This window comes from Corvus kubaryi, unplaced genomic scaffold, assembly GCF_017639235.1.
Source record: "Corvus kubaryi isolate FWS band 111438036 unplaced genomic scaffold, C.kubaryi_AGA036_p1.0 split3-73, whole genome shotgun sequence".
NCBI classification, from domain to species: Eukaryota; Metazoa; Chordata; class Aves; order Passeriformes; family Corvidae; genus Corvus; species Corvus kubaryi.
The window spans coordinates 19,741,588-19,762,105 of record NW_024582091.1 but is presented as its reverse complement, the minus strand read 5'-3'; the positions used below and the strand labels follow the sequence as shown (position 1 = coordinate 19,762,105).

General features: G+C 38.8%; 1 protein-coding gene across 7 annotated transcripts in view; it reads right to left on the bottom strand.

Annotated features, from left to right (window-relative positions):
* Nucleotides 1-20,518, bottom strand: part of KLHL32 (kelch like family member 32) — a 122,536-nt gene that overhangs the window by 14,108 nt on the left and 87,910 nt on the right. For 5 of the 7 annotated variants that reach the window (XM_042016604.1, XM_042016602.1, XM_042016607.1 and 2 more), the window contains one exon: nucleotides 3,426-4,152. In XM_042016604.1, coding sequence (XP_041872538.1) covers nucleotides 3,426-4,152 — 727 coding nt within the window. Of the gene's footprint in view, nucleotides 1-3,399; nucleotides 4,153-20,518 lie in introns of those variants that run through there. The other 2 variants (XR_006014122.1, XM_042016609.1) reach the window with 2 other exon arrangements.

The window sequence follows — 20,518 nt, the reverse complement described above, 5'->3', positions numbered from 1 at the left end:
AAACTCTCATGTATTTTTTTTAAATAAGAAAATAAAATGAAGAGTGTGGGGGAAAAACAATAAATAATGACATGAATATAAAAAATGGAGCACAGAAAACTCAAGGGCTGAACCCACTTGTGCTAAGCAGAGGGTCTGATTATTTCCAGTGTGCAAAAGCCTCCCTCTTTTAATCTGCTTCTGTCAGGTTAAAAACCCTAAAGAGGTGGTAGCAGCTTAGGAGTCCCTCTGTCACCTGAACACCAGCCACCCACTTCCTATTGCCATTGTGTACACTCGTACAGTGTTTTGTTTTGTCCATTTTCCTTTCCTGCTGCCTTTGCCATGATTTTATTCTCTATTATTTTTGAATCCTTGTCATATTTGTCCCAAAGGAGCAGCAAAGCAAAGCTGAAAATTAATCCCAATAATAATAGAAATCCCTTAAGTCTAGTCAGCTTTTGATCAGCAAAGCCTTTAAGAGGGCATGGGGCTGTAGCAGAAGCACTGAGTAAGTAAATGGTCAGTGTGCAGATCAAGCTTTGATGACTCTCTCCACAAATAGAAGGGCTAGAAACTTAAATTATCACTATTTAATTTATTCCCTCACTAAAAACCTGGGCACATTTCCATGGTTCCCTTGCCAGCTGGTAGTAGCAGACTGACTTTGAGAGCTCTTTGCTGATGACCTGTATTTCCCAGAAAAAGCAGCAGGGATACAACTCAGAAACATTTCTAACTCAGACTAATTTTTTAATTACTTAATTTTAGGCCACATACTTCAAAATTAGGTTCCCTCCTGCATTACTAATTACTTTTATGCTAACATCTTATATTCAGTGATGAACAGTGGATTTTCCAGCAGTGACTATGGTACAATAAAACATCTCTCTCTACTGTTCTCCTGCCCCTGAACGTACATGTACCATGAGCTACATTCTAGTCCTAAGCAATTAATTAATAATAGAAAGCTAGCTATACTTATTACATCTCCATCTACTTTTCTTTTTAAAATAACTCTATTCGATAAACAGCCAGGTTTCAGTATGAGAGTACAAAATTCAGATCGATACCTACTGAAGTGTAGTGTAGTAAGTATGTTCTTGTCCTTCATAATAACCTGTCAGAACTGAGCAACTCAAAACTTCTAAGCATTTTATTGGAACCTATCAAAATACAACTGAAAATCCCTGTCTACTTTATTCCACTGTTGGTAGTATTTTCAAGTATAAATGGAACAATACTGATAAAATATTTTTTGTTGTTTTGCCCAGTTTTAAAGAATTCGTCCAGTAGGCTTCCATTTATCTCTTCCCTTGATTCTACAGCTCTATTAGAGGCATATCCTTGAACACAATATCACACTGCATCATTTTATAAACACAAGTGGAATTTAAAACACACAGGCATGCATGCATTTCACCTACATAACTAAGCACATGAATTAATCCTCAGCATAATTTCCCTTTTCCTAGAAAATCTGGAAAGATTAAATTTAATCTTCAACCAGACCCATGTTTGACTTAAAAATTGCTATCAAATACTTTCTTGAGTTTTGATTGTTCTGCTTTGTTGGTTTGAGGTTTTTTAAATGAAATTAAGACAAAAACTATTACTTTTTTCATTTACTGGTGGAAAGACCACACTGATGGATTTCTAGTGCATATTCAATGATTTTATATGAGAATGCTTAACACCATTTTCTAAAAAGTCCTATTCTTCATAAATACTGACAAATGTAAACCACAAAACAGGAAAAAAACCCAGCAATCAAGGCACAGTAGTAGTAACATCCATGTATTTGAAGTTCCCACCACAGACACACATCCCTCTCCACTAATAAAACAGGAATGGTAGTGAATAAACAGGATAATGCTCTGAATACACCCAGCTGGTAGCCTAAAGCAGAAATCCTGTTCCTGTACTGTAACTGGGTCTCAGATAAGGATTCACACAACACAAACTCTAGAAGACTCCTTAAATGACGGTCACTAAAGAAAGCGACCCAAAGAACCTGCCAGGGATCTTGGTGATTTTCTGTGTTCTGTCCTGCTTTTAATTCCAAAGTCATCATTCATTACTTTAGTGTATATGTATTAAAATAGATACTTGCTAATTCCCCTGCCAGTGTTTGGGAATCCATTCCCATGAGGCACTCAATCCATAGGGACAGGAAGGTACATCCACTAACCTAAACAACACACTTTGAGAAGCACAGCGAAGGCCTAAGAAGCTAAGTTCATCTTCCATTCATATTCCATCTTTTCACCAGAGGCATTCCAGACCATATTAAAATCTCCAGAGGGTACCTACGGTGAAGATGCCAATCACTGAACATTTACCTCAAGGGCTGGCCCCATTTACTCATTAGCTTCCTTAATAAATATTATAACTATATAACCTTCCGTGGCATACTTCTTAGTAAAGGGGGAATATTTTTCTGTCAAATCTTCTGGAGACAGCATTGACTGTATTCTAAAATAACTAATACCAGAAAAGTCACTACAAACATGGAGGAAACTAAGTCCTCCCACCCCCATCAATGGAACATAACAACTAAAGACTCAGTTGCAAATGATAAGTTATTTTAGGATTATAGGGTCTATACATTTATCTATCTGTGCCATAAAGCTATGATTACATCCAGACCGTCTTGTGCACTTGTTATGGACAGAGCCATGGATGATTTTAAAAAAAAGTCATCTTGGCCTGTTACAATATCCTGAAGAGCAAGTGGGAGCAAATCATACACCTGCCTTCAAGCCCTGGAACAACACAAGCTAACAAGCACCTAATTTTCCGTTTCATCATAAGGAATAAGTGAATCATAGAATTATACAATATTCTGAGTTGGAAGGGACCCACAAGGATCATCAAAGTCCAACTCCAGGCCCCGTACAGGCTCAGGAATCGCACCATGTGCCTAAAAGCATTGTCCAAACGCTTCTTGAACTCTGTCAGGCTAGTGTTGTGACCACTTCCCTAGGGAGCCTGTTCCAGTGCCCAATCAACCTGTGGGTGAAGAACCTGTTCCTGATATCCAGCCTAAACCTCCCCTGACACAACTTCAGGCCATTCCCTTGGGTCCTGTTACTGTCAAAAGAACCAGATCATATTACAGAAAAAATGTCTTCTTTTGTTTGTTTTTAGGAAGCACACAGAATTTATCGTTGGAAATTTGTCCAAAAGTGCATTATCATTCCAGTTCACTGTGATTTATGAATGGCAACTGGAGATAGCACATATGATAGCAGCAGCTCTGAAACACCAAGAGTGTATGTATAAGGTACATTATGCTCCTATACTTCTAATGAGGCTTCAGTTCTTTGTCCTCTCCTAAGAGAAAAGTTATCATGACATATAAACCAAAGAAGATTTATTACTTTAATTCAAGACAGTATTTTGGTGTTTTGTTAGTACCTCAAACTGTGTGAAACGTTTTCTACCTGATATCCAAAGAAGACCATCCACCACATATCCCGCATGGCATGAGAGCGACCGATCAAAGGACTGAACAAAGGTCCACTTGTTCTTCTTGGGGCAGTAGCGTTCAACTGTAGGCAACACTTGACGCAATTCATTCCTGCCCCCTACGGCATAGAGGTACTCGTCCACGGCTCCCAGCACAAAGTGTTCCCGGCAGTTCTTCATCGGAGCTATCTCCGCCCAGGAGTTAGTGCGGGGGTCATATCGACAGACAGTTCTCACGGCGCACGTGCGCCCCGTGGAGTGCTCTGCCTCTCCACCAGCTACAAAAAGAAAGTCTCCCATGACAGCAACACAGTGGTGGCTCCTCCCCACAGGCATAGGCGCCAGCTCGCTCCAGTTAGCAATCCCTGCAATATGAACGTTCTCTTGGTCTACCGGATTGAAGTATCGCAATTCCTTCACCTTACAGACTTCTCGTTTTTTGCCCCCAATAATGTAAAGAGTGTCTGACTGGAAGCGAGGCTTTGTCCTTGCCGTTTGCCAAACTGGCTGTGCATAGACGCTCTGGTGGTAAGCCAAGGCCTCATTAATGAGCGCTGTCGCAGTTTCACTGGCTTGGACGAGAGGATGAGTAAGAGCTACAGTATGCAGTGTATCCACATCCATAAGGCCAAAGCGGACGTACTGGAGAAGTTCATCCAGGTACTGGTAGCGGCAGTTGTGTTCCAGCCACCTCACGGCCAGCTAAAAATGGGGGGTAGGAAGGGAAAAACAAGACATGCGTTATTTGCGTACAGTTCTGTCAAAATTTGGTCTCTTGAAATTTGCTTGCATTCCAAGAGCAGATATATACTTGCCTCAGTCATGGTATCTATCTATCCACCTAAAAAGCAGCTGTGAAAGCCTATTAGTCCACATAAAAAGATACCTATTAAGACTCTACCTACAGTGTATCTACAAAAGCATTGTATTGCACCAGTTCCCCTAAACAATTTCCACAGCATTGTCAGCTGCTATGCAATACTCTCATTGTACAACCTGTTAGTGTTGCTGGAGACCATACTATCCCTGAACCAAGCTGCTGGAAAAATAATAAAAAGTTAGGGGCTATGGGATCACTGATAGACTAGAAAGAAGACTAATATCAGAAGATAAGAAAAAAAAGCCTTTTCTGCCCTTCATATTTCATCCTGTTTATGACAAAATATCGAAGAAATATAACACAGTACATACTGAATCCTTCAATATTTTTTTCTTCCTCATTTATTTTATTCATAAAGGAGAGAAAGGTGTAAGGGGACAAAAAAATTAAGTCAGAGAAGAGAGAAGCACAGAAGAGTCTCTGCTAGTTTGGGGCAGACAGAAAGCAACAAGGAAAACTCTAAAACTGTTCAGCAATTGAAACTAGTACCAACATTGAAAATTAAACATAGCTTTCAAATTACATAAAGCTTACTGAACCCAACTGGTCCTAAAAAGAGGCTAAGAAGGGCCTAAACCATTTGAAGAATTGTTGTATAAGTTATGCTTGAAAACATCCAGTAATGAAGATACCAAAACTTCCTCAGGAAAACCATTCCCATACTCTGGTATCTCTCAGACAAATATTCCTCTTACACATGCAAAAGCTCTAAACCCTTAAACTCATCATCCCATTTTCCACCTTTGGGTTTATCTTCCAGAGCAACCCTTGAAAGTGATTCATCCATACAGGATGAAAAGCATTTTGTTACCTTCTTTTTCTTCTCCACCTCAGATGCATTTTAATATTGGTGTGAGAGTCCTCTTCAGTAAATGAAAAAAGGTATTTCAATGCATCTTGGGTCGTATTTTCTAAATCCCCGTTGCTTGGCTCACAGTTCTTTGTTACTGAAATCCTTAATTAGGGTTAGTTAGTTAGTGTTACTTAGGGTTAGGGTTAGTTAGTTAGGGTTAGTTGGATTTGGGCTTAGGGTCAGTTACTTAGGGTTAGTTAGGGTTAGTTACTTAGGGTTAGTTAGGGTTAGGGCTAGTTAGTTAGGGTTAGTGTTGGAGTTAGTTAATTAGAGTTAGGGTCAGCAGGTTTGGGTTAGGGTTTATTAGGGTTAGTTACTGTTAAGGTTAGGGTTAGTTTGTTAGCTTTTGGGTTATTTTGTTAGGGTTACTTAGGGTCAGCATTAATTAGGGTTAGGTTTAGTTAGTTAGGGTTAGTTAGGGGTAGGGTTAGTTAATTAGGGTTAGGGTTAGTTAGGTAGGGTTACTTAGGGTTAGGTTTAAAGTTAGTTTTAGGGTTAGTTAGATTTAGGGTTAGGATTAGGATTGGGTTAGGATATTAAATCCCGCAGGTATTTAAATCCTTAATGTTTGCTTTTGAAAACTGTATATAACCTTCTTATAGCTTTAGCTGTAGTGAATAGGTTGGAAGAATCTCTTTGATTGGGATAATCTATGCCATTCTCGCTTGCACATCACCATGTAAGACTGTCATTGTACTACGATGTTGCTGATCCATGTTGAAGTTTATGACTGAGTACTATTCCCACTTTTTTTTTTTTTTCTTTTTTTTTCTCCAGAAATTTCACAGCATGTCATGCTTTCTCTGTCATTACCAAACTCTCTACTGTTACTTTAGGTCACTGCCACTGCTTCAGTCAAGAATGTTCTCAATCCTAATTGTATTTTCAAAACTGCTTGAAAACCATTTCGCCTTCTGATTTTCTATAAACATAAATCCCTTATTATTCTTTCATCCAAGTCATTTTCAAAGACATTGACTAGTTCTTGATAAGGACAAACTCTACTGGATACTTCAAATTATTTTGACACAGAACTTGTGGTATGGGTGTTTTCAACCAGCTGCGTGATAAAAAAATTTTCAGTTAAATCTTACTGCCCTGTACCATTTTTGGGAATGTCACATAAAGGGGCTGAAAATTATTCTCTTATTCATAGCTTTCATATAAGATATATTAAATTTATTACTGCTTCTGTATTCTGTCAGAGAGGGAAGATGACAAACCAAAACCACCTTCTTGTTAAGATTAATTTGAAACACATTTTCTTCCTTGTGATCCCCTGTGAAACAAAGAATCAATGAAGGGCATCAAAAATGCAACAGTAGTTCAGTCAGTTAAATGCTATATTGAGTTTCAAATACACGCATTAGCTATATGTATTTCAAATTGCTAGTAAAAAGGCATTAATCAAATACATTTGAAAATGTTCATGGACTTGAAGTCATTGAGCTTTACAGCCAGGTGTTCTAAGTCCATCAAACCCATGTGTCAGGTGTCTCCTACTGAGTTTTATTAGGCAACTTCCTATTCCGTGTCTTTGGCCACGTGAATGATTCCTGAAAGGCACTTAGCACTCATCATTCAGACACTTGAAATTGAAGAGAAATTCAGGCTATCTTCAGCATATATAGCAACTGAATGATTTGTGGGTTGCTATATTGAGATAGAAGAATTTACCAAAACTTAGTTCTTATCTGTTAGCACTTGCATCCAACAGACTGGTTACTTTTGGAACTATAAATTCATGCCCTTGCTCACATCTCTAATGGCATCACAGAGGTATCACTTGGGCTACAGTGACAGACATTATAGACTCTGTAAAAGACAGGGACTAATGTAAACTAGGACTTGGTAACCACAAGACTTTTAGAGGAAGATTAATATTAATGCCTTATTAATATCTTAGAACTTCATCCATCTGCTTTCCTTTATTGTCCTCCTCTTGGTCCCCCAATAAATACTGTATAAACACACAAGCAACAACACATACATTCATAACGTCAAAGACATGGTACCTGCATTCATTTCTGGATATGGGATGGGTGATAATCTGCACAGAAGACATGGACATCTCCATTACAATACATTTTCTCTACTGTAGGAAGTTTGGCATATGCAGCTTGGTTCATACTGAGTTAGGTCTGTACTGAGAATAGTACTGGAGTTGTAAAAAAATGTTTCACTGAAACCAATAATGTTTAACTTTTCTCTAAAGTCACAGAATTTCTAAACCACTACAGTGATAGCTGCGAAATGATACAAAGACTCTGTTGGCACTCATGAGATGTACAGTGTATTCTGGGTCTTGAACTAAAATCTTCTCTACCCATTCCACACTGTTTTATCCCCACTCATCTGTCCTGAATCTTTTTTATGTAAACCTTTGAATCTTTCCAAATTAAGCTGATTGCAACCTGCTTGGGATTCTCTACATGCTGCACCTCAAGGTACCTTTGGCCTACGTTACTTCCACCTTTCCCCTCTGACAAGCAGCTGCAACAGCAATGGGGGGACAAGGTGAATCCCAGGCTGTCTCTTGTGTAGTTTGCTACTGGCTCTTACGAGACTCCATGTCTGAGGTCAACTTGCAGTGGAAGAGAGCATTTTACTGTATGAGTTTAGAAAGCAGGACTAAGAACCCTGCATACCACCTGGATGGTCTGTAGGCATTTGACAGAATGCAGAGAGAAGCTTCACTGAGTCTTGGGGAAGCAACTGAGGTCTGTGAATCACAATTTGTTTAGAAGCTCCTCTCCAAATCAACTCATGCTACTGTTTGAACACAATTTGACTACAGTGCTCCACATGACCCACACCTAGTCTGTGACACCCCAAGGCAGAAAAAAGGCCGTAAGAGCTAAAAGCTATAATGTTTTTATCTCCTTGTCTTGCTATTTGTGACAATAACTGTTACTCCATTTTAAAATTCATTTTGGGTCACTACTTAAAAGTAAGTGCTAGGAATTTAACCTACAAATGTAGGTATCTATATGCCTATTTACAGAATACAGGACCAACTCCTAAATTGTGACATGAGGCTGTGGAACAGGTCATCTGGTTTCAGGAACACTCACAAACTGAGCCTTAGATTTCTACATTGGTTTTGCAGCACATTGTTAAACCATGTTCTCTAGCAGAACATGGTGTCTCACACTATGAAGGCATGGAAGAAAATTGGGTGTGGGTGAACAGATACTCTAGTCACTGGATGGTTTGGCAGCTATTGGAAGGCTGAAAAAGTTCAAAAGAAAGAAAACTGAATTCTCAAACAAGTCTTTCAGTTATAGTAGAAGTAGCCACTGATGGACGTTAACACAGTTCTAACTTTCCTCCAGTGCAAAGGAGGCAAATATAACTCTCACCAACATATGGCAGACAGAAACTTCCATGTACAAGACCAGCAAACATCTGTATATCTATCAACATGATTTCCAACACCTTTATTCAGGTTTTGTTTAATCTAGACCGAAAAACCTGGTGCCTACATAAAAATCCCAAAATCCACCCCATCTATACACTGACTATAGTGTCTATGTTTTTGCCTCTCTGGCAGTAACAATTAGCAACTATAATCAGTATTGGCAAAATAAACTCAAAGCCATTATACACTTTATGATGCTGCAAGAAAAGACATTCTGGCTTCTCTAAGGAAATACCAGTAGCACTTGAAATCACAGCTGTGTTTAAAATGCTAACAAGCAAGCAAAAAAGAAAAAAGAGCATCCACAATTTTGGGGTTTAAAATATTTGTATCAGTGCTAAATAATTTACAAAAATAAGGAAAGACTCCTACTCCTACTGCCATATAGGCAAATTCTGTTTAAACTGCTAGAAGCTTCTTTTCTATTAATTTTAATGTATGAGTGTGTGAGTAAAGGAAGCTACAGCCTAGTGCCTATATCAACTTTAATAAATAATATATTTTGCCATATTCATCTTCTAAACTAAGTAAATGACAAAAGTAGACCCTCAGAAGGACAGGATTTTCAAACCAGATAAATTCTCTTATTCTAATGCCTTAACCCAAAGGATCTTTCTTCTCCAAGGTCACATAATGTGATTTAGCAATGGAGTTCATTCTCAAAACAGCAGAAAAGAGATGGAAAAATATGTTGTGGCACAGTTGGAGCACACATCAAAGTACATCTGCATGTTGGATAGCGATTTCATTGTGTTTCCAACACCTGCTTCTGCTTCCAGCACAGTGCTTCAACAGTCCAAGTCACACAGGCTTGGAGCGCAGTTCTTCCCTCCCTGCTGTTAATGGTGTACACACCATGCACATCCCGCAGCCGGAGAGGCCACAGAGGCAGAGGAGGTTAAAGCTGAACTAGGAATTTCACTCCTGTTGAAGATAACCCTGCAAGAAGTAGTTACCTGGTCCTTTGGGCTGCCAGCTATCCCAGGGAGCAAGAGAGCCCATCACGCCTGTGCCTTGCCTGTTCAGCATCCCCTGCAATCCTTCTCCAGCCACTCTGCTGGGAAACGTGCCAAACCTTCACTTGACATCACACCAAGTTTTCTAATCAGAAAAGCCAAGCTACTTCATGAGTGCAAAAAGCTTGACATACTCATATTTATTAGACTCAGGTTCACTTAGAAACTACTCTAAGTCACAAAGCCAGCAGCAGGGAAAGTTTCTGTTGACAGAGCTCCAAGAAAGAAAAAACTTTTCTAAGCCTGGGCTCTGTGTGAGGGGCCACAGGAACTCTATTAAAAGTCATCTTGGTCTGCTCCTTAGTTGATGCATTCATGTTGTAGCCCAGTGGACCAGTAGCAAATATGCTACTTTATATCATCCAAGGTGTCTAGTAAATGAGATGAAGTCCAAAAGTGACAGCAGTGGAAAAAATTAGAGGGTTGAAGTGTTGTTTTTTTTTCATTTTGTTTATTTTAGCAACAACTAATAGAAAGAAACAAATTTTCTAAGATTTTAAAGCAATGAATTCACACTGTCTTATTAAAACAAATGGAAATCCTAATTATAATAACCTAGTAAACATTCTAAGAGAAAACAAAATTTTAATTGTGGAAAGATGTATTTTCCTGGACTGATATCTGATATGTGCAACACAAATGACCCAATTTGTGCATGACAATCTGATGATGATATTATATGAGGGGAAGGGAAAGAACTACAAATCTCACCTGAACAGTTCTTCTGTTCCTTACCAGAAGCAAAAATTTTTGGCCAGAAAAGAAAAATATCACATTAATATCTTTGTATCCTTAGCATATTGGACAGTGCTTATAGACTGATCCTATTGATTTTTGATGCCAAGAAGAGTTGTGCAAGAAACACAGTTACTACAGCAATCACCTTAAAGCACCACCAAGGGAACTTCAAAAAGCAAAACTTGAAATTTACTTGTTTGGTCTTTGAAACACTAGAAATATATATTTTGGCTGTAAACTCGCACATAATTTTGTCTTTTGTTGGATTTTATCTAACTCAGCAAGCCTGAGGTATTCCAGACTGGGACCTCCTGTCTCAAAACCACATTTCAGGTGGCAATTGTCAGCAACACTCTGGCTCTTCACATTTCAAGTACAGGAGCAGAATGCATGGGTAAACCAGGACATTTACTGAAGCTCTGAAACAAAGTCCACTGAGGGCTACAGAGGAACTTCCCCTAATCTAAAATGAAGATGGATTTCCAAAGGGCCTGAATTTGGGTCTCTAAAGGGTCTTAGTCCTCCCCTCTCTCTCTAGAGGCTATAAAGGACAAAACCCAGGGGTTTAGGATATTCATTTAAGCATTTTAAGTAGGATGAACTAAATTGGTCTGTATCACCTATTTAGGAAGAAAAATGTAAGAATTGTTGCTGAGGAAAAAAAACCCCACCACACAAAAAACCGTATGCACACAATTTTTCAAAGCCATGAGTTACACATGAATATTTTTAGACATTAGTAACCACTCAGCACAGCCTCCAGACTCACTCTGCAATTTTATCAATCAGGTACTATCTTACAGTTGTGGACATCATGGAGAATTAGCGTCTTGAGCCTAGATGCAAGAGAGCTTTAAAGATAGAAATCTTTTTCTTCTTTTTATTTTGAATTTAAAATGTGCATAAAAATAAGACTCTAATGAGCTGCATGTGGAACAATCAAAATTATGAAGTATTTGCATTTCTTTTGCACCTTGAGCCAAACAACTACAAAATTATGCATATGATTCTCTCAATCTGAACACAGTAAATATTAATAATCTATGAATCAGCAATGAAATGCCTTTTGCCCCTGAACCCTGAAGAGAGACTTTCTAACCCAAAAAGTTGCAATACAGTGACTAAGATCACATTTACAAGGCACCAAGCTAAGGCATATGCATGAAGCCTGTGAAAATAAAGCTGTGCCATTCCCCACCCTCTTTACACAGAGACATTTTTAAATTACCTGTTTGTCAGTTTTACAAATGTGTGTCTACGTAAGCAGCTCCCGGTGTGGCGCTGCGTTAGCAAGCAGGCGTGCTTCCATTTGCACTTTTGGATTCTAGAATCAGAATTAAAACATTTGCTCTGTTCAGGGTGAGCTGATAAACAGGGATTTTAAATTTTCCTTTTTTTTTTTTAATGTGAAAAATGAAAGAAAAACGTTCCTCTGGATGTATTATGCCTTTGGGCTCCATGTGAGGGAAGCGAAAAAAGACAGAGAAAGCTACTGTGAAGGTCACAGAGTGAAAGAACTTCCTCAGGGCACAGAATAAATTAAATCCCAAGGAAAAAATAAAATGTGATTTCCAGAGTGTGAGGCACAAACTCAAAATGACAATGATTGACAGCCAAACTATATCCGTGCAATATCGAAGACTGCACGTTCTCATTTACCTCAGTGTAGCCAGCAAGCGCCCATTAAACATCCGTCTGATGCCCAAATTAACCTTCTTGGCAAACTGAAAGAGGCACAAACTATCATAATCAACCTTTCATTATCACAGCAGCCTCTAGTTAAAGGGTCAGAATAATTGTGCCATCAGAGCCCTGATTGTTTTCAATCAACAGACGACTGGAGTGACAGCTCAGTGATGGAGTAGTTTGATGAAACCGCACCAGGCCTAATCAGAGCAGATGAAAGGAAGGCATGATTGGCGCAAATGAACAGTCGTGCCTCTCTTTTTCATTTACAATCTGAAATTACTCTTAAATTTACAGGGTTTTTTCTCCCTTATGAGTACCTCTGAAAGAATGTTTGACTTATTATGGGTTCTGACAGTGCAGAGTTATAAAACACAGGTAGGGTTTTCAGCCCAGCCTTTAAGTGGGTATTCAGCATAATTTTAACAAATTCACTCTTGAAAAGCACAAAATGACTAAAGACTTCCAATGACCTAACCTTTCAGTGCTGTTTGATTAGCAGAACAATTTATCACAGCTCACATTCTTCATGATAAGAGAAGATTAAAAAAAATGGGCAGGGATCTCTTGCAAATGTTTTCTCTTAGCCAATATATTTATTGTATTATTGCTCTTCTGTTCTCTCTCACACACACACACAAAAGAAAAAAATAAATTAAAGAACACTGCATTAATAACCCTTTTCCTCTTTGAATGAATAATAGAATCCAAGCAAGGGTTTGTTTGGAGATGAAAGCAGAGACCAATTATCATGCCACTGACAGCATCAATATTTAGTTTTCTGGTGGGTTGGGTTGTTCATTCCCACATTTTAAAGGATGGGAAATTAATCAATCCCACTAGGTTTTCTTACCTTACTCATCAGCACTGATAGAGAGTGTCTCACAAATGAACAGGGGGGAAAAAAAAAGGAAAAAATGTAGGGGCTGCTTAAATTTGGAAAGAATGAAAGATTCCAATTTCCTGCACCTCCTCAGCTAGGTTCACTTTCTCTCCCAAACCAGCCCTGCTCCAGCCATATGCCTTCTCCTTCTCAGAAGGCTGCTGTAAGGAAGGTGAGGCAAACAAAAAAAATCTAATTGAATCGTACCTCTGAAAAAAGCAAATATTTCACTCACGTAGTGAGTGGTAAATCTTTTGTTCTGTGATCTTGGTCATCATCAGATGCTCTCTAGTTTGTCAAACATTACAGAATTCATACCAATGTTCACATCAGCATACCAAAACAAAAAAAAACAGTCTAGAAGCCAAGATTAAGATTTGTCTGAAGGGGGAGTGGATAGAAAAGTTTGATCCAAACACCAAAGGCTTTTAAGAAATTTTATGTCCTGTATTGATTCTCACACTACACAATGGAAGTTTTACTTCCTTAAAAGTTTGGGACTGTAGGAGAACATTCACCTAAGTGGAACTGCCCTCAGCAGAGGAAGCTGTGAGCAGGTTTGCACATCCTTACTGACACACAAGATGATATTTACAGTTATTGAAGTCTACTGTTGATGTAAGGAGGTTGAAAGGCTCTCTGGTCCTTTTTATAGTGAGGAAAATCTTACTACCCTCAGAGAGTATGAAGACATCAAGCCCGCCCAATTAAGATTTATTAGCTCCAAGTCCTAGATAAAAGAAGCATGACCAAAGTTGCCCAGTTTGCCAGTGATTTGGCAAGAAGTACTTCCCCACAATGCTTCCACTCAGCTGACAGCTGAGTTTAATATTTGAAGCGGCAGGAAAGGTGAAACGCCCAAATTTTTCCAAGTATAAAGACACCATTTATGAAATATATATATATATATACACATATACATACATATAGTGAACTCTTGGGAATGAACCCAAAACATTCCTCACAAACCAGTGAAGAAGGGAAGTAAGAGTTTGGGAAGCTGCCAACACGCATTTTGTTGGATGCAGCAGAAGACAACTCCAAAGCAAATGTTTCTCTGCATAAAGAGAGGTGTCTCACATTCACATTTCCCCACCACAAGGCATCACTGCACACATTCAAAGATCCCGTCATTCTGCTGTTTGTCCGCAACTCCCACCCAGCCAACCCCACGCTATTGCCAGACTTCTGCTTCAGCAGTTGCACTGGGATTGTGTACATGGGTGCCCCTGAAGTGCATTCCCAAACTGAAGACTGAGATCATAGCTGGCAGGAAAGAAAAAATATGCATCCTTCCAGACCCAAACATTTTCACTGTGATGCAGTCAGACTCTCAGCTTCACAGATGGACAGGGCTTGGAGGACTGAGGGATTGGCTCAGGCAATAAAGAGGGAAGCCAATTGCAAATGAGTTGACTTCAGGAAATACACGGCCCCAAAGGAAGATTAGAGAACACCAAGCTTCATTATCTCTGGAGAATGAAAGCACTTGTTAGAGTATGTCCTCCTGACCTCTGATCACGGTCCGCAAAAGCTGCAGTGGATTTGTCCAGAGTATTACTCAGGGAACTCTTGCTCTAGATAAGAAATGCTGTACCTGTTGGCTGATTCGCCGGTTTGGGATCTATGTGATGGCAAGGTAACAACCTGCAAGTTTCAGAACATGGGCCCTGTATTCTGTAAGCCACTTTGCAAGAAGCAGAAATTTGATTTTTGATCTTTCAGCTCAAAAACACTGCAGCAAGCAGAGTTATTGGTGGAAGTCTCTTGCACCAAAAATGATGCATTTCATTATATTATGCTGTAATCAAAGCAAGAGGTAGATAATGCGGCTGTATTAATAACAAACATTCATAAAAATCAATTACATTAAAATGAATCACAATGTATTAAAAATACTTCTCAATTTTTATCAAGTGCTGATAAGATCTATCTTCTTAAAGCATTTAAGCTGTAAAGCATCCATGAGCAACTGCTGTTAGACAAAAAAATTGTCCTGCACAGTCTTTCAATAGGTGCAAGGAGGATAACACAACCTACACATCTTTGACAGATTTCTTACTCATAATCGAACAGCTCCAGGAGTAACAATTTTAACACCTGTATTTCCGCCTCAGAAATTTTCAATAATTGTTTCTGCACAACATCCTTGTGAGAGAGGAATTCTTTATCCAAAGACAAACTCTCCATCAATCCAGTACAGTCCCTTGCATTGCCAGTTCAGTGCTTTACTGCAAGCTTCCTTCTTTCCTAGTGCTACATAACTATAGTGGCCTTCTCAAAAGGGACATTATTTTATGAAAAAGGTTTGTGAGAAAGACAGTGGTAATTTCATATTTTTTATGTATGTGTTTCCTATGAAACACATAGAAAAAATTGCCAGTTTTATAATAACAGTGAAGAATAGAATGTATGCTTTCAGAATTGTATTCACTTCTTTTACACACTTTCTCCATTTCTTATATTTACTGGCAATGAGAGTAAGAAATTTACCTAGAAGACATTGATTAAACTCAATAAAGATATTCCATTTTTTTAGATTTACAATAAAGTAACTGTGATCACAAATCATAGCTTTACAAAAGGCTACCTGAACTACATTAATATATAACATTATATATGGTAAGGAATCATATAAAGCAATTGAGTTGCTATAATAGAAAAACTGAACTTCTCATCTACTGGAGCTCAAAGTGAAGTAAGGTACAGACAGAAGGTAAACTCTCAGCTGTTGTAAATTACCACAGCTCATGAAAGCTTGCCATTTTACACCTGGGGAATCTGAACTTCAAAATTAGACAGCGCTTTCCTTCCAAGTATCTAAAAGCAATTTATAAGCAGTAAAACTCAGGCTTCCCTGAGAGAAGTTTACATTTTAACCACTTCCTCAAAATAGGAACTCGGAGAAAAATTAGGTGCCCTAATCAAAATCTTCTGTCCCCTCAATCTGTCCAACTGAGTCTCTTTATTTCCCTACAAAAAATTCTGTGGAAATATTGGTGCTCATGCCACAGAACAAAGCGTGGTAATATGGTATCTGAAACTGAGGACAAAACAGTTCCCTAAGTATCATCTGTCAAAAGTACTTGAAATATTTTTGCAGCTGAAAAGTGCATCTCCACACAGGCAATAAGCACTGCATTCTTTCTTAACCTTGGATCAGCAAAGACTAAATTGTCCCACAGTGTGCTTCAAGAGAAGTCTGCCCTTGTGTGATCAGGTCCTCAAACTATGGAGGAGTTTCCTCTGTAGTCATTTGGAGCTTCCCTACCAAGACAGATATATGAGTGTGCTTCTTGCACCTAACTGGTTCTTCCACTGTGATAGAAGGGGCAAGCAAGGCCCAGTGCAACCCCTCTCAATGACACTCCACATGTAGAAGTGTGTATTTAAAAGCTGTATGATCTTGTGTGTAGCTCCTGTTGCAATAGATTTTAGAGCTACCCCACTTCTCACAGCCACTCTGTTTTCCTGTGCACTGCCATGGCTGTCTTACTGGGGAGTCCACACACAAAATAAATGAGCTGGGAATGGTCACACTGGAAAGGCTTTACTTCTGCAATCAAGACAAATTTTGTTTTAACAAGATCATCAAAAAGGAGTGTGGAGGGTGACAAAGCAAAGCCAACAAAACTAGAGCAAAGAAAAGCAATAAAACTAAATGCAAAATACGGCATCCAGAAGCTCAATCTCGCTTTTTCCAGAAACACAATCTCAATTCTTTCCTTTGAAACAAGTCCAGCCACAGAGAGTTAGAAGTGACAAGGAAATCATCTCATCATAAACATTCCTAAAATGTAGCTTCATGGGTCGCTAAAACCTGCCTCTCTTTAATAACTGGATCAAATGGCAAGAAGCTCTCAGGTAAAAACTTCTCGCCATCCATTTTCAAGTGCATCACAAAATGCTCGAGTTTGGATCCTCCATCATTTCTTGTGATGGTAGAACCAACACTGTTAGGTGCTTTATATCTGATAGGCTTTTCTGAAGCTGCAAAGAACAGAAGCTTGTCTCTTCATAAACACAGCTGTTTAACTAGGGCTCTTAACGGTGATTTGATTTCAGTTTAAGGAGATTAGGGTTAATGATAGCATTTATCTTTTCTGAAACAGGGCAAGGACAGAGAACACGCAAGTGGAAAAGGACCTCCCTCCAGCAGCCACCATCGCAAAATCTAGAATTGCTCAGGTTGACATCAAATGCATTGAAACTTTACATAGCCACATTTAGCACTAAAATAAGTTGCTGGTACATAATTAATAAGTGGAAAAGACAATTTTTCACCATCTGATACACACTGTTTTTATTGCTATTCCTCTCTTGTTATTTTTCCCTCTGAAATATATTTTGGAAGTATAGCAGCTCACTACAGAGACAAGAATCTACAAGCTTTCATTGGTAAAAAATTGTTAGAAAATGGAATAGGCACAAAATTGACAAAATTCTATAAAAATGCAATTCAGCTCTGTGAAAATTAGTCTAAATGGTTCCTGAATGTAAAAAGATTCCTATTCCTTTCTTCCCTATTGTTAGGGTATAATTTTCTAGGGATTTAATAGGCAAATCCAACAAATCACATAAAAATGTATCATTTTCTATAATAATCTTTACAACAGCTATACAGGACTTGTATGTCATTAATATCTTTGGTCACACACAAAAACGTACTTCAAAGTGTATGCTCTCCTTAGCTGGTTTATAAATATGCATGCTTTCAACACGCTGTGTTACTACAAAACCACAGACTTCAAATTTTCCAACCAAAATCACAGAATAGTTTGGGTTGGAAGGGATCTTAAAGATCACCTAGTTCCAACCCCCTGTCATGGATAGTGTCCATTAGACCAGGATGCTCAAAGCTCCATCTGACCTCGCCTTGAACACTGCCAGGAACGGGGCATCCACAACTTCTCTGGGGTAACCTCTGCCAGTGCCTCACCTCCCTCACAATTAAGAATTTCTTCTGTATATCTGATCCAAACCTACTCTTTTTCAGTTTAAAGTAATTACCCCCTGTCCTTATGACTACATGCCCTTGCAAAAAGTCCCTCTCCATCTTTCTTGTAGGCCCTCTTAGATACTGAAAGGCTGCTATAAGATCTTCCAGAAGCTTTCTCTTCTCCAGGCTGAAAAACCCCCACTCTCTCAGTCAGTTTTATTGTCTTTGATGTAATCCCCGTATGATGGGCTTCAGATTGACTCACTGCTTAAAAATGAGTCCTGCATTAATTTTTCAAAATTAACTAATTGTTCTCAGAAAGCTATTTCTTTCAAAAAGTGACTTAAACACTTAGAACCACATTTGTAATTGCTTTTGAGATCTCAAACATACCTAATGAATTGGGAATGTCAGAGCTTCCCCACTCCAAGATTAAAACAAACATAAATTTACTATTTAAACTGACTAAATAATACCTCAAGCAAACTGAAACACCTGCAACTGCTAGCAGACAAATCTTGTAAAATTATGACCTATACAGTTTCAGACAAATGTTAAAAAAGGCTCCACCCAAAGGAGCACTTTGAAAGCTCTTCAGCACAGATTTTCACTTCAGAGACTGTGATCTTTCGATCTGTTATTACTATCCCACATAGACCTCTAGCTTGGAAGCCACTTCACAGTAAAGCTTCTTAAGATCTTTTTGACAAGTGTATTTGTTGTAATTTCTTCCATTTCTCTCTGGCATGAGGGAGTCCAAAGTGATCAAAGGAGTATAAGGAACCCTTTGTCACAAGGCAAGGAAACCCCCAGCTCTGCAGCTCACTTGCACATCTGGAAGCTGCCAAGGGTGCCCCAGTTGGAGTAACAAAGGATGCGCAGGAGTGCCACTGCTTTTCTATCTCCTGGCCTCCTCCCCTTCCTGGAGCCTCCAGTGTCCTGATCCTGGGGCAGGAGTGATAGCACAGGGAAATAGCTAATGAGATCTCAGCAGTCATGCTGAACTAACACACCTTTCAGCAGGTCTAGACACACAAGTGCAACTTTATTACATCTAAGTTGGCACACTTTGGGTGCTTAACTCCAAAACTAGATTCTAGATATCTTAACACATTGATGACAATGTGCATGGTTTCAGGAAACCTGGAATTCAATTTTCTTCCATCACCTTCTTTGGCTTTGTGGTTAGAAATAAAAGTAATGCTTCTATCAGCTCCCAAAGGAAAATGTGTTGAAATATGGAGCTGGGAATTCTCAGAAGAGTTTCTAATTTCCTATCATTTTCCACAAGCTTAAATCCACTGGAAACCGTGTTAAACAGCTTTAGTAAAATTTTGAAAGAGTACAGATTACTAACATTTATATTTCTGAATGGAAGACATTAACTAAGGTAATAACAACAGACTGACATATTTGATCCTCCGTGGTATCTGTGCATTTTAGACTTTATGTTCTTTTCTTTAGCTTAAAAATTAATGTGTATTTTCAACCACACTTGGCTTTCAAAACAGCTTCAGTAACTTCTTTTTATGTAACCATATATATCTGTATGCTAATACAATTATATTTCAGTTAATCTCCACAGATCCAAGCCACAAAGAGCGTAACACAAACCCCAGTACAACAGACAAATTCAAACGCAGAATGCAGTAACACAGAAGTCTTGCTGTGTGGACACCTCGGCATCCTTGTCTGGCTTTCCAAATCAAAATGCACATCCACTGCTTAGCTAAAGAAGTGACCTAAATTCAAGAGCTGTGAGCACAGCAGCCTTCCTAAATACTGGTGTGATGCTCTGTGCACTTCTGAAGGTAATCTGGGATAAATAGGTTGAGGCAATATGACTGTAGGACAGTAAGACAAAAGTAATGCTCTCTAGTAATTCTCTATTGCTCACAGCAATAGCAGCAAAATAATCAAGTTTTCTGATTGCAACTGACATGTATCAAAAAGAGAATTAGAAGAACACACAGTTGCTCCTAACATAAACCCAGTTTTAATACAGAAAATCGCCTTTTATACTGTTATACTTGATAAATAACAGTAACCATATTAGCTAACATTCAAAAAACAGGACTCTGAAACTTTTAAAAGTTCAGAACAAAAGCATAGATAAAGTTCACAAGATATTACTGTAAAGGACAAGATTAAGAGCCCATTTGAATTAAGCCAAAGCAGACAAAGGGGAAAGGTGTTTCATAAAATAAGGGAACAGTGCCAACAGGGACACCATTCATTTTCCCTGTAAGCCAAAATACCATTACTATTACAAATGATACAGAAATTATATCAGGAAAATAGTGTGTGACCTAAGCATATCAGCAGAACAGTGAGAGGTTCCGTCCTACATCCACTGCCTGACCCACTGTATCCTGCATGAACCCTGTCCAGTCTGGAGTTCCAGTGGACACCAACCTCCCCGCAGAATTTGGGCCACAACTACCAGCTCGGCCTATCTATAATGGATGTCATACCAAGAATAGTGTACATGCCTAAACTTATAAAAATTAATCCCACACAGTCTGGGGAGATTGTAAGGAATACACCATTGCACAGAGTCAATTCAGGTAAGTTACCTATGTTTAAGTGGATTAGACTAAGGAAAAGGAAACCCGCAGCCTATCACAGGTTATGTTCCCATGCTACTTTTAT